The sequence below is a fragment of the Marmota monax genome, unplaced genomic scaffold, assembly GCF_021218885.2.
Source record: "Marmota monax isolate L192 unplaced genomic scaffold, Marmota_monax_Labrador192_F-V1.1 WCK01_AAM20220418_F8-fsc00116, whole genome shotgun sequence".
Taxonomy (NCBI): Eukaryota; Metazoa; Chordata; class Mammalia; order Rodentia; family Sciuridae; genus Marmota; species Marmota monax.
In genome coordinates this window covers 4,430,561-4,444,301 of record NW_026695220.1, presented here as the reverse complement: position 1 = coordinate 4,444,301, position 13,741 = coordinate 4,430,561, and the positions used below count along the sequence as shown (strand labels likewise).

Here is a 13,741-nt window from a genome sequence, read left to right as displayed (position 1 = left end):
TTAGAATTTAAGAATATTCCGAAGTGATCAGATCAGAATTAGAAATGACTTTGGTAAACTTGAGTGGAAGCCAAAAAAGTAGTGGAATGATTTATTGAAGCAACGCTATAAGATTTGTATTTTTAGGTAAGAGGACAGAAGGAGCCACCCAAGAGGGTGGCTTAGCATTTTGTAGGAAGATAGGGAAGGGAAGGGCTCTGGCTTGTTTTTCTCCATTCATCTAAGCCTATAGTTATTTAAATAATAATAAAATAATTTAACCAATAATCATTTAATAAAATTGACTTTGTGTGTTTTAAAAGTAGAATGAACAATGACTCAGGTTTACCAGGAATGTTCCTAGTTTTTGCACTGAAAGGATCAAGGCAAACTGGAAAGACTGTTCAAAATTCAAAGTAAAATTTAATCTATGATCACTGTCCAAAATTTAAAAAATACAAATAAACCAAAATTAGAATTAATATTATTCACATTCTCAGTATGCAGAAATAGCTATCAATAATATCAGTAAATATATTCCTATTATCTCTACAGAATAAACTTCATAACAGTGCCAGTTAATACTGCTACATATGGCAAGTGTCTAGGTAATATCATTGGAATTGTCTTTTAAAATTCTAAATGAAGTGTTTTAAAAGAACGCCAAGTACTTTGTTATATGTGCCTATTCATCTGATTGCATCAATTTAGAAACTCCTGATAAATTTTCAATTGTGTGTTGACCATTTCTGCTATTCATTCTTCAAATTCCCTTAACCTTACACTTTTCTTTATCTCTGAAACAGTACCAGCTGGTACATTAGCAGCATGCTTTCTGAGTTCTGATAACTGTATCACAGTGTAATCTCACTGCTCAGGGGTATGCAGCCTTTCATTTCTTATTCCATTTCTATTTCCCCTGTAGGCCAAGGAGGAGAATTTTCTACCTAGGGAGTTTAGCATCATTTAACATTGATGTTACTTGTCCAACAATCTCCTATGTAAGTAAGACCATATGTCAACCACAGTTAGCACTTAAAATTTATCAATACCTACTTATACACATAAAGCTCTTTTTGTTTTGTAGGGGATTTAACTTTCTGAATGCATTTCAAGACCTGATTGAAAGTCAGGAGGAGAGAAGGAAAATGAAATGCAGTGTTAGAAAAAGAAATATATCTTTTATCTATCCGAAAATGTTCACAGTTGGCTGAAGCCATATTTCAGGATTATTGTGATCCATAAAGTACCTCTCTCATTGAAGTAGTACTTACCATCCATGTGTGAAGTCACTCTATTCTTGCCGATAACGCATACAATAATGGCCTCTTCTGTTTTACTTCTAGCTTCACGATGCCGGGTGACAGTCCTGGGTTTGCCTGTATGATTGAAATGGCTGTATATGGAAAACCTCCATTATGGAAAAAAGACACAGAGGTTCCGGATACCTCTCAGGTAGGTCTGCAAATATCTAGTTTCAAATGCTAATTGTGCCCTTAGCATTTCAAATAACTATTCACTTTATGTTATTAAGCATTAATCATATTTCTCAGTGGAACAGATTATTTGTAAAAACTCTCAGCAAAGCACCAGAAATTTTATCTCATTCTTTAGTTATAATTAAATATTTGACTTTGCCTATTACTAAAATGTTTTGTTAAACTTAAAAATAAACTGATTTTTCTGTCACACTTTGAATTTAATATATTGTGCTTGATTTAAAAAAAAAAAGACAATTTAAAGAATGAGAAAGTAACAAGATACAACAACTTACAAAACTTATAATACAAAACTTGTATTATTGTTTTCATAGGATGTGATAGTACTCTTGTAGTCTTGTTTACAAGCCCACTCTCAGCCTTCTAGATTTGCACTAGCTGGGTATTTTTTCTTAGAAACATCAAATCAAGCTAAATTGGAAGAACAGAGGATGTCTGTCTCTCCAGAGACCAAGCAATCTGCTGAATTCTTTTCATTTTAATGATGTGGTTGGTTATATGCTTCTTAGTATGACTTTCTGGCAACAGAGTTAAGATAAAGAATTCTTGGTTCATTTGTCAATGTAGAGAGTTAATCTGTATAATTAGAGCTCTAAAGTGCTAATTTTGGTACACATTAAAATTTGCAATATGCACGGCCCTAGCAAATTGGAAATTTCATTTCATTTCCACTTCTTTTGTATAGTTTCTTGTTGTGTGTATATAGTCATCCAAAGGAAGCACGCACAAACATCTAACATTTGTCTAAGCACATTATATTTTCCAAACTATGGCCAAACTATGCATTATCTCATTTGATATTTACAATAACACTGCAAAGTAAAAGTGATTATCTCTTTTCTATGGCTGAGGAAACTGAATATAGACTTGTACAAAATTTTATAGTAATAATGACAGAGACTTGACTCCAGTCATTTTGATTCCTTACCCTTTTTTGTTCTTGTATTACACTCTACTACTCTTGACTTGCTACTGCAGCAAAGTTAAAACTGTTCAAGTGAGTTGTTTAGGTAGAAACAAAGTTATTTCATGTTTTAAAAAGTCATGCCAAGAGAGCTAAATATTTATACTCAAGACCTGGAATATTCAAGTGGTCCAAGATATATGAAACACTCAGAGTTTTTTGAAAAAATTCAACATAAAATATTTATTATAATTACATCTATGTTAACTCTGTATAGTTATCATTTTGATATTAAAAGCTCCATATTTTCTTATAAATAACATGTGCTGTGCTAACATAGACATTGATGAATCACATAATTAATAAATAGAATTAAAATGCTCAATACATATATATTTATTGTTGAATACTTCAAATATGACTTATAGTCTGTTTGACATCAGTCACTTGTCCTTGAGGCTGACTAAATAAAATACTGATCAGAATGTCCCAGATAATGCACCTGCACACACAGAGACCCAGTACATGAGAACAGAATTTTTTGAGTAAAATAGAAAATAATTTGGATAATTTGAGGAGGTAAATAATGAATGCATGCAGGCTTTCTAAAGCCTCACTTGCTCTTCACTACTATTACGATAGGAGGCACCACAGCTTTTACAGCTCTTGGTCTTCTAGTGTTCAGTCCAACTCAAGTGCTCCAGAGTCTGAGTGGATAAGACTCTGAATGCTACCTCCTAACTTGTATTAACCACAAAGTTCAGTTCAGTCATTCTGTGGAGGTCGAGCATGATGGAATTCTCTCAACCAGACCCCAGTCCCAGGGTTCTGGTACAGACAGACATTCCCTAACTTAACAATGGTTCTACTTACATTTTTTTTACTTTACAATGATGCCAAGGAACAAGCATTCAGTAGAAGCCACACTTGTAGCTCCAAGTCAGCCACGTATTCATTAGAATGTATAACTAGTACTCTCAAGTGTACTGTGTTGCTAAGCTATGATGTGCAGTAGGTGAGATGTACTAAGTGCATTTTTACTGACAATTTTTCCAGCTGACAATGGGTTTATTTAGACATAGTCTCTTCTAAGCCAAGGAGCATCAGTTTCATCCTCAGCACCCTCTTGTAACCAGCCTCCTTGATAAATGCCCTTTTCTTTCCAAATCTTGACAGGTCCTTGTCCGAGAAAAGACACCTAGAGATGGCTTCCAGTTGTGAATTATACCTATTCACTGTAGAATGTGGAGGTGTGTAGAATAAAGACATAAGCACTGATAAAATTGTGAGGCAAAGCCATTTAATTCTAAGAGTCATTGACTTTGACACAGACTATCAAAAAAAAAAAAAAGGTACCTTTAACTCCTTACAGTATTCTGTATTTCTCTACATAACTATTTTATAATTTCATATATTTTAATGATGCTTTCTAGAGGCCTTTTATTTCAACTTGAAGGACACCCTTTAGCATATGTAGTAAAGCAGGTCTAGTGATGAACTCCCTCAGTTTTTGTTTATTTGGGAAAGACTTTCTGCCCTTTTCATCTTTGAAGGACAATTTTGCCCAGATACAGCATTCTTGGTTGGCAGATTTTTTTCAGCACTTTGAGTATATCATCCTTCTAACGTGAAAGGTTTTGAGAAGTTTGTGTGGAGAAATATGCTGTGAGTCTCATGGGAGTTTCAATTTTTGTGACAAGTCACTTTTCTCTTAAATCTTCCAAAATTCTCATTGACTTTCAACAGTCTCATCACAACGTGACTCAGAGTGGACTTCTTTAGGACTATTCCACTGGGATTCCTTTGGGCTTCTTGAATCTAAGTGCCCATTTCCTTTCCAAATTTTCAGTTTTCAGGTATTATTTTTTCAAATAACCTTTCCCTGTTTCTTCTCCCCAGCTCCTCTTTTCCCCTTCCCCCCTCATCCCTCCCTCTCTCCCCTTTCTCCACTTCCCCCTCCCCCTCCTCCCTCCTTCTCCTTCTTCTGTTTCTTCTTCCATATGGTATATATTGACTCACCTAATGCTGTCCTTTAAGTTCCTTAGACTTTCTTCAGTCTTTTTAAATTTTCTTCTTATTTCTCTAACTGGATAATTTCAAATGATCTGGCTTCTGGTTAACTGATTCTCTGTCTCCTGTTTGATTAAATCTGCTCTTGAACTTCAGTGAATTTTAAAATTTTAGGTATTTTTGTAAGTTTTTGATTGGTTCATTTTTGTATGTTCTTTCTCTCTGATGATAATCTCATTTCTGCACTGTTTTCCTGAACTCATTGAACACTTTTAAGATTGTTAGTTTGAATTCTTTGTCAGGTAGTTTAAATACCTCTGTTTATTTAGGATTGGTTTCTGGAGATTTACTTTGTTCCGTTGGTGGGGATTAGGTTTCCTGTTTATTCCTGTACTTTGTAACTTCCGTAGGATTCATACATTTGGAAAAAAGAAAAGAAACAGCTACCTCTCCCAGTCTTTTTGGACTGACTTGATACAGGGAAAGATGTTTACAAGACAGCAAGGATAGAGACTGAGAGTCTCTCAGACTTTTTCTATAGCTGTGTCTTCTCTGATCTTGTACATGCAAACTCCCAATTGGAGTGATTTACCAGTTTCTTTTTTCAAGAGCTCATAACCTCTTTCTCCCTTGAGTGTCTGACAGTGGTGCTGCAGGTTCTCTAGAACACAAGTTAGCCAACTCCTTCTCAGCAACCTTCAGGTTTCTAAAGTATGCTAGGTTCCATCAGCTCTCCAAATTGGCCAACACAGAAATCAGCCCCTCAGGCATCCCTCTGCTAAGCCAGAACATTGGATGCATGCTCCACTCTTCTTTTCTCTCCCATTCCCCTGAGAGACAGGCTGCCAATCTACATTGCCCTCTCTCTGCTGTACCCTGGGTCTTCTAAAGCAGGGTCAAGTTTTCCAGTGCTCTTTTGTTATCAACATCTCCCAAGTATCTATAGTATACTCGGCCCACTGATTCTCTGAGACAGATAGGACAGAAACTAGTACCATGAGCAGTCTCCCCAAAATATAAAACATTGGATCCCATTCTTTCCCTCCCCAGGAAGAAGCTGAGAATTGAGATTTTTTTTTTCCCACTCACCCATACTGAGTCATCCAGACTGGAACTGTGGTGAATGACTGTGTACTAGTCCAAACTGTCACTTTTGTTCTTGATGATCCCCAGTATGGCACCGTTTCCTGTCAATGCTTAGATTCAGACAAAATAGATTTTGATCCCTTGGGGAGCTCACCAAAGATTCTACATGCAGGTCATGTTTCAATCTTCTCTTTTCCTCCCTAGTGAGAAACTGGAGCTGAGAGTTTTCTCCTAACTGGACCATGCTATGCTGGGGCAAGTGACCCTACTGAAGGAATGAATTTTCCTTCCGGATTCAGTGCAGCTGATTTCATGCTTGCCTGACATGCAGAAGCCCCTTAACTATTTTCTAGGTTTCTGACAAAGGGAACTGATCCATGCTCTTTTTAATCTGTGTCCTTGGGTGAAGGAGAGTCTGGGACTCCTATTCTGCCCTCTTGCTGACCGGTAAATAATTTCTTTTATTTTTTTTTTATTTTATTTTATTTTTCTTTAATTTTTTTTATTGGTTGTTCAAAACATTATAAAGCTCTTGACATATCATATTTCATACATTAGATTCCAGTTGGTTATGAACTCCCAATTTTACCCCAAATACAGATTGCAGAATCACATCGGTTACACATCCACATTTTTACATAATGCCCTATTAGTAACTGTTGTATTCTGCTACCTTTCCTATCCTCTACTATCCCCCCTCCCTCCCCTCCCATCTTCTCTCACTACCCCATCCACTGTAATTCATTTCTCTCCTTGTTTATTTTCCCATTCCCCTCACAACCTCTTATATGTAATTTTGTATAACAATGAGGGTCTCCCTCCATTACCATGCAATTTCCCTTTCTCTCCCTTTCCCTCCCACCTCATGTATCTGTTTAATGTTAATCTTTTCTTCCTGCTCTTCCCCCCTGCTCTGTTCTTAGTTGCTCTCATTATATCAAAGAAGACATTTGGTATTTGTTTTTTAGGGATTGGCTAGCTTCACTAAGCATAATCTGCTCTAGTGCCATCCATTTCCCTGCAAATTCTATGATTTTGTCATTTTTTAGTGCTGCGTAATACTCCATGGTGTATAAATGCCACATTTTTTTATCCATTCATCTATTGAAGGGCATCTGGGTTGGTTCCACAGTCTAGCAATTGTGAATTGTGCTGCTATGAACATCGATGTAGCAGTATCCCGGTAGTACGCTCTTTTAAGGTCTTCAGGGAATAGTCCAAGAAGGGCAATAGCTGGGTCAAATGGTGGTTCCATTCCCAGCTTTCCCAGGAATCTCCATACTGCTTTCCAGATTGGCCGCACCAGTTTGCAGTCCCACCAGCAATGTACAAGAGTACCCTTTTCCCCACATCCTCGCCAGCACTTGTTGTTGTTTGACTTCATAATGGCTGCCAATCTTACTGGAGTGAGATGGTATCTTAGGGTGGTTTTGATTTGCATTTCTCTGACTGCTAGAGATGGTGAGCATTTTTTCATGTACTTGTTGACTGATTGTATGTCCTCCTCTGAGAAGTGTCTGTTCAGGTCTTTGGCCCATTTGTTGATTGGGTTATTTGTTTTCTTATTGTTTAATTTTTTGAGTTCTTTGTATACTCTGGATATTAGGGCTCTATCTGAAGTGTGAGGAGTAAAAATTTGTTCCCATGATGTAGGCTCCCTATTTACCTCTTTTATTGTTTCTCTTGCTGAGAGAAAACTTTTCAGTTTAAGTAAGTCCCATTTGTTGATTTTTGTTATCAACTTTTGTGCTATGGGTGTCCTATTAAGGAATTTGGAGCCCGACCCTACAATATGTAGATCGGAGCCAACTTTTTCTTCTATCAGACGCAGAGTCTCTGATTTGATATCTAGCTCCTTGATCCACTTTGAGTTAACTTTTGTGCATGGCGAGAGGAGGGGATTCAGTTTCATTTTGTTGCATATGGATTTCCAGTTTTCCCAGCACCATTTGTTGAAGATGCTATCCTCCCTCCATTGCATGCTTTTAGCTCCTTTATCAAATATAAGATAGTTGTAGCTTTGTGGATTAGTCTCTGTGTCCTCTATTCTGTACCATTGGTCCACCCACCTGTTTTGGTACCAGTACCATGCTGTTTTTGTTACTATTGCTCTGTAGTATAGTTTGAAGTCTGGTATCGCTATACCGCCTGATTCGCACTTCCTGCTTAGAATTGCTTTTGCTATTCTGGGTCTTTTATTTTTCCATATGAATTTCATGATTGCTTTATCCATTTCTACAAGAAATGCCGTTGGGATTTTGATTGGCATTGCATTAAACCTATAGAGAACTTTTGGTAATATCGCCATTTTGATGATGTTAGTTCTGCCTATCCATGAACAGGGTATATTTTCCCATCTTCTAAGATCTTCTTCTACTTCTCTTTTTAGGGTTTTGTAGTTTTCATTATATAAATCTTTCACCTCTTTTGTTAGGTTGATTCCCAAGTATTTTATTTTTTTTGAGGATATTGTGAATGGAGTGTTTTTCCTCATTTCCGTTTCAGAAGTTTTGTCGCTGATATACAGAAATGCCTTTGATTTATGCGTGTTGATTTTATATCCTGCCACTTTGCTGAATTCATTTATTAGTTCTAGTAGTTTTTTTGTAGACCCTTTTGGGTCTTCTAGGTATAGAATCATGTCATCTGCAAATAGTGATAATTTAAGTTCTTCTTTCCTATTTTTATGCCTTTAATTTCTTTCGTCTGTCTAATTGCTCTGGCCAGTGTTTCGAGAACTATATTGAATAGAAGTGGTGATAGAGGGCATCCCTGTCTTGTTCCAGATTTTAGGGGGAATGCCTTCAATTTTTCTCCATTGAGAATGATGCTAGCCTGAGGCTTAGCATAGATAGCTTTTACAATGTCGAGGTAAGTTCCTGTTATCCCTAGTTTTTCTAATGTTTTGAACATAAAGGGATGCTGTACTTTGTCAAATGCTTTTTCTGCGTCTATTGAGATGATCATATGGTTCTTATTTTTAAGTCTATTGATGTGGTGAATAACATTTATTGATTTCCGTATATTGAACCATCCTTGCATCCCAGGGATGAATCCTACTTGATCATGGTGCACAATTTTTTTGATGTGCCTTTGTATCCGATTTGCCAGAATTTTATTGAGGATTTTTGCATCTAGGTTCATCAGAGATATTGGTCTGTAGTTTTCTTTCTTTGAGGTGTCTTTGTCTGGTTTCGGAATCAGGGTGATGTTGGCCTCATAGAATGAATTTGGCAGAGCTCCTTCTTTTTCTATTTCCTGAAATAACTTGAAAAGTATTGGTATTAATTCTTCCTTAAAGGTTTTGTAAAACTCCGCTGTATACCCATCCGGTCCTGGGCTTTTCTTGGTTGGAAGTCTTTTGATTGCTTCTTCTATTTCATCTATTGTTATTGGTCTGTTTAAGTTGTGAGTATCCTCCTGACTCAGTCTGGGCAAATCATATGACTTAAGGAATTTATCAATGTCTTCACTATCTTCTATTTTATTGGAATATAGGTTTTCAAAATAATTTCTAATTGTCTTCTGTATTTCTGTAGTGTCTGTTGTGATATTGCCTTTTTCATCCCGTATGTTAGTGATTTGAGTTCTCTCTCTTCTTCTCTTCGTTAGCATGGCTAAGGGTCTGTCGATCTTATTTATTTTTTCAAAGAACCAACAATTAGTTTTGTTAATTTTTTCAATAGTTTCTTTTGTTTCAATTTCATTGATTTCCGCTCTGATTTTAATTATTTCTTGACTTCTGCTACATTTGCTGTTGTTTTGCTCTTCCTTTTCTAGGGCTTTGAGATGAAGTGTGAGCTCATTTATTTGTTGGTTTTTCCTTTTTTTGAGGAATGACCTCCAAGCGATGAATTTCCCTCTTAAAACTGCTTTCATTGTGTCCCATAGATTCCGATATGTTGTGTCTGTATTTTCATTTATCTCTAAGAATTTTTTGATTTCTTCCTTTATGTCTTCTGTAACCCATTGATCATTCAGTAACATATTGTTCATTTTCCATGTGATGTAGGATTTTTCCTTCCGTCTTTTATCATTGATTTCCAGTTTCATTCCATTATGATCAGATAAAATGCATGGTATTATCTCCACCCCTGTATATTTACTGAGGGTTGCCCTATGGCATAATATATGGTCTATTTTTGAGGAGGATCCATGTGCTGCTGAGAAAAAAGTATATCCACTTGATGATGGTTGATATATTCTATATATGTCAGTTAAGTCTAGGTTGTTGATTGTGATATTGAGTTCTATAGTTTCTTTATTCACCTTTTGTTTGGAGGATCTGTCCAATTGTGAGAGAGGTGTGTTGAAGTCACCCATAATTATTGTGTTGTGGTCTATTTGATTCTTGAACTTGAGGAGAATTTGTTTTATGAATGTCGCAGCACCATTATTTGGTGCATAAATATTGATAATTGTTATGTCTTGTTGGTGAATGGTTCCTTTTAACAGTATATAATGTCCTTCCTTATCCCTTTTGATTAATTTAGTCTTGAAGTCAATTTTATTCGATATGAGGATGGCCACCCCTGCTTGCTTACGAGGACCGTGTGCATGGTATATTTTTTCCCAACCTTTCACCTTCAGCCTGTGTATGTCTTTTCCAATCAGATGTGTCTCCTGGAGGCAGCATATTGTTGGATTTGTTTTTTTAATCCATGTTACCAGCCTATGTCGCTTTATTGGAGAGTTTAAGCCATTAACGTTTAGAGTTACTATTGATATATGGTTTGTACTTCCAGCCATGTTTGATTATTTATCTTCTTTCTTTTTTTTTTTTTAATTTAGTTTGTTTCTCCATGGTTAGCTCTCCCCCCGCCCTCTGTCTTTATAGAGGCACTTCCCACTGATGGTTTTGGTTATTGTTTTTCATTTCTTCCTCGTGTAGTGTTTTGCTCAAGATGCTTTGCAATGCTGGTTTTCTGGCTGCAAATTCTTTTAGCTTTTGTTTATCATGAAAGATTTTTATTTCGTTGTCGTACCTGAAGCTTAATTTTGCTGGATACAGAATTCTTGGTTGGCATCCATTGTCTTTCAGTGTTTGAAATACATTGTTCCAGGATCTTCTCGCTTTCAGCGTCTGTGATGAAAAATCCGTTGTTAACCTTATTGGTTTACCCCTGAATGTAATCTGCCTCCTTTCTCTTGTAGCTTTTAGTATTTTCTCTTTGTTCTGTATATTGGATATCTTCATAACAATGTGTCTTGGCGTTGGTCTACTGTGATTTTGTGTGCTCGGTGTCCTGTATGCATCTACAATTTGTATATCCGTTTCCTTTTTTATTTCTGGAAAGTTTTCTGTAATTATTTCTTTCAGCAGGTTACTCATTCCCTTGGTTTGAATCTCTGTACCTTCTTCTATCCCGATGACTCGTAGGTTTGGTTTCTTTATGTTATCCCATATCTCTTGGATGTTTTTCTCGTGATTTTTTACCAGCCTTTCTGAGTTGGCTAGGCTCTTTTCAAGATGATATATTTTGTCTTCATTATCTGATGTTCTGGCTTCTACTTGCTCCACTCTGTTAGTGATACTCTCAATTGAGTTTTTAATTTGGTTTATCGTTTCCTTCATTTCTAGAATTATTGTTTGGTTTTTTTTTATAATCTCAATCTCCTGATAAAGATGCTTAACTTCTTCTTTTATCTGTCTGTGTAATTCATTTTCAAAGTGTTCTTTCACTGTTTGGATTTGCTGTCTCGTATCTTCTTTAAGGTTCCATTCCATCTGTCTAAGGTATTCCTTGAGTTCTTTATATGACCATTTTTCTGCTGACTCTAGGTCCTCCTGAATATTTAGGCTGTCCTTCATTGTTTGTACTCCTTTTCTTCCTTGCTTTTTTATGCTGCTCATGTTACTTCTTGTTCTGTTTGACTGCTGAGTTACTGTTTACTCTTATAGATTTATTTGATGCTTGAGAGGAAAGATATTAGAAGGGAAGGGAAGAAGTCACTAAAGAGAATGAGAGTAGGCAGGTAGAATTCAAGGAAGGGGGAATAAGAAGATTGAAAAGAAATGAAAAGACAAAAGAAACAAGAATAACAAAAATTAGATAATAAAGAAAGAAAGAAAAGACGAAAAAAAAATTTTAACAAAAATAATAGTGATAATAAAAAATGAAAATGAAAATTAAAATAATAATAATAATAATAAATTAAAAAAAATTAAAAAAATAGAAACATTGAAAAAAAAATTAAAGAACAACAACAAATAAAAATTGAAAATGAAAGAAAAAGAAGAAAAAAAAAAGAAAAAAAAAAGAAAAAGAAAAGAAAAGAAAAAAATGATAATAATAATAATAATAAATGCAGTCCTAGCGTTCTATTAACTTCTCTTCCAGTAGGTGGAGCTGTGCCCACTGGGCCAAGCTTCTCCTCTCAATAGGTGGGAACCATTCACTGTGCAGCAGCTCTTTCTCCTAGACTGGGCGGGTCTCCAATCCTGAGTGTCTAGGGCCTTGTCTTGTGTTTCCTCAAGCCAGGCCGTGCTCACCTGTGGCGCTCACCACAATACTGGCTACACGCCAGGTCTGCTGCTCCTGGGAGCCCTGTTTTCATGAACACCTGGGCTCACTCTCCCTGTTTGCCTCCCTCAGACCCTAAGTTTGTAGAGCTTGGGGCTGAGATCCCCCAGCGAATTTGCTTGCCCTCCTGTAGCCACGCCCCCGGTAGCTGGTGCAAGAGACCTCAGTTGTCAGCACTGGTGGGAGCGGTAGCCGGGAGTTCCGCGCCGCGAGTCCCGCGCCACTCCTGATTCCCTCGGTCTGGTTATTGCGTTCACAGGAGGGCTGGGAGTGGCCCTTAAGGTTTCCCCGCTGTGTGGAGAGAGATGGCTAGGGGATTACACACCTGTCGCGCTGGTTTCAATGCAGTTATCTCCTCCGCCCGTGACGCCATTTCTCTGCCATGGTGATATCCCATGCAAATGGTGACCGTTCGTTCCCTTTGCCGGATGACCAATGCAACGGGTGGGTCCTGACTGTCTCTCCCAATCCCCGTTTCAGTCCTGTGGCCACTGCCTATGAAGGCTCGGTTGGCTTTTACCTCTGTAAGTTCCTAAGGGCCGGCCAATTATTTCAGCGGGATCGTTAGTGCTGAGTCACACGAAGCAGGCGAACCAGAGCTTAATTGCCTCCGATTCGGGCTCTGTGTGTGTGTTCTGAGGGGCCCAGCCTGTACACCCCAGATCCACGTCAGCTCATCATTGCCTAGTGATCCTGAGCAAACAGCATTTAGACAGTTTACGGCTCCCTATGCCCGCGCAGTTGAAGATGTCAGAGACTTGATCTCTCTGTGCCTGCCACCATGTTACATCTCCTCAGTAATATTCATGTTGCCCTTACAGCTTCCTGGTATAAGCAAGTTCTTGGGATTATACAAACTGCTGCTTCTGTTTCCAGACCAGATTTCTAGAAATGAAACTCTGGGCCGCACTGACGAGCGTCCGCGCTTGTCTGCGACCGTAGCAGAGCCGCCCTGGCCTCCGCAGCTCTTCAGCCCGGTGCCAGGCCCCAGGGGCCCAAGCGGCTGCCGCCGCGGCTCTCCGTCCCCCTCCTCCGGAGCACGGGTCCCCTGGCAGGGGGGTGCAGAACGACCCCAGAGCAGGCTCTGCCCGAAGGTGCAGCAGCGAACAGGCCACAGAGACGCTCGAGGCTGCAGTCCAGCCTTCGGAGGACAGGGCTCGGCACGCAGCCCAGCTCCAACCTCTAGGTCCGGCTGCCGGACAGTGTATACAGAGCCATCAAGACAGCAAGCAGAAAGCAAATGGCGGCTCCCGCGGAGTGGATTTTCGGCACAGAAACCACAGCCCCGCCAGCAATCCCAATCCACAAACTCTCCCTGTATAAAAAATATTCAAAAAAAAAAGAGAAAAAAAAGAAAAAAAAAAAAAAAAGGCGGGGCGCACTGAGTTTTCTTTGCCTCGGGTACTTACAATCCACTGCTGATTACACATTCAGCTTCTCCGCCCGGATCGAAGCGAAAGGTAAATAATTTCTTTATGACTTATTTCTCCAGTTCACATTAAGATCTTAAGACATATAATTCCACTTCCTTATTTTACATTTGCATTTCCCTAGATCAATTTGTTCACAGGGTAGCAACTCAATTCATTGATTATTTCACTAAAGTTCAGTTATTTCTTGGATAAGGTAAGAAGTGATAATTTGTGGAACATTCTCTGGAAAGCCTAGAAATCAGATATTTAACTATGAGATTTGGAACCTCAGATGACCACTAATATTGATCAAATTTTAAACCATAA

General features: G+C 38.1%; 1 protein-coding gene across 1 annotated transcript in view; it reads left to right on the top strand.

Annotated features, from left to right (window-relative positions):
- Nucleotides 1-13,741, top strand: part of Eys (eyes shut homolog) — a 1,592,434-nt gene that overhangs the window by 1,329,346 nt on the left and 249,347 nt on the right. Inside the window, 1 exon segment of the mRNA XM_046432606.1 lies at nt 1,326-1,434. Coding sequence (XP_046288562.1) covers nt 1,326-1,434 — 109 coding nt within the window.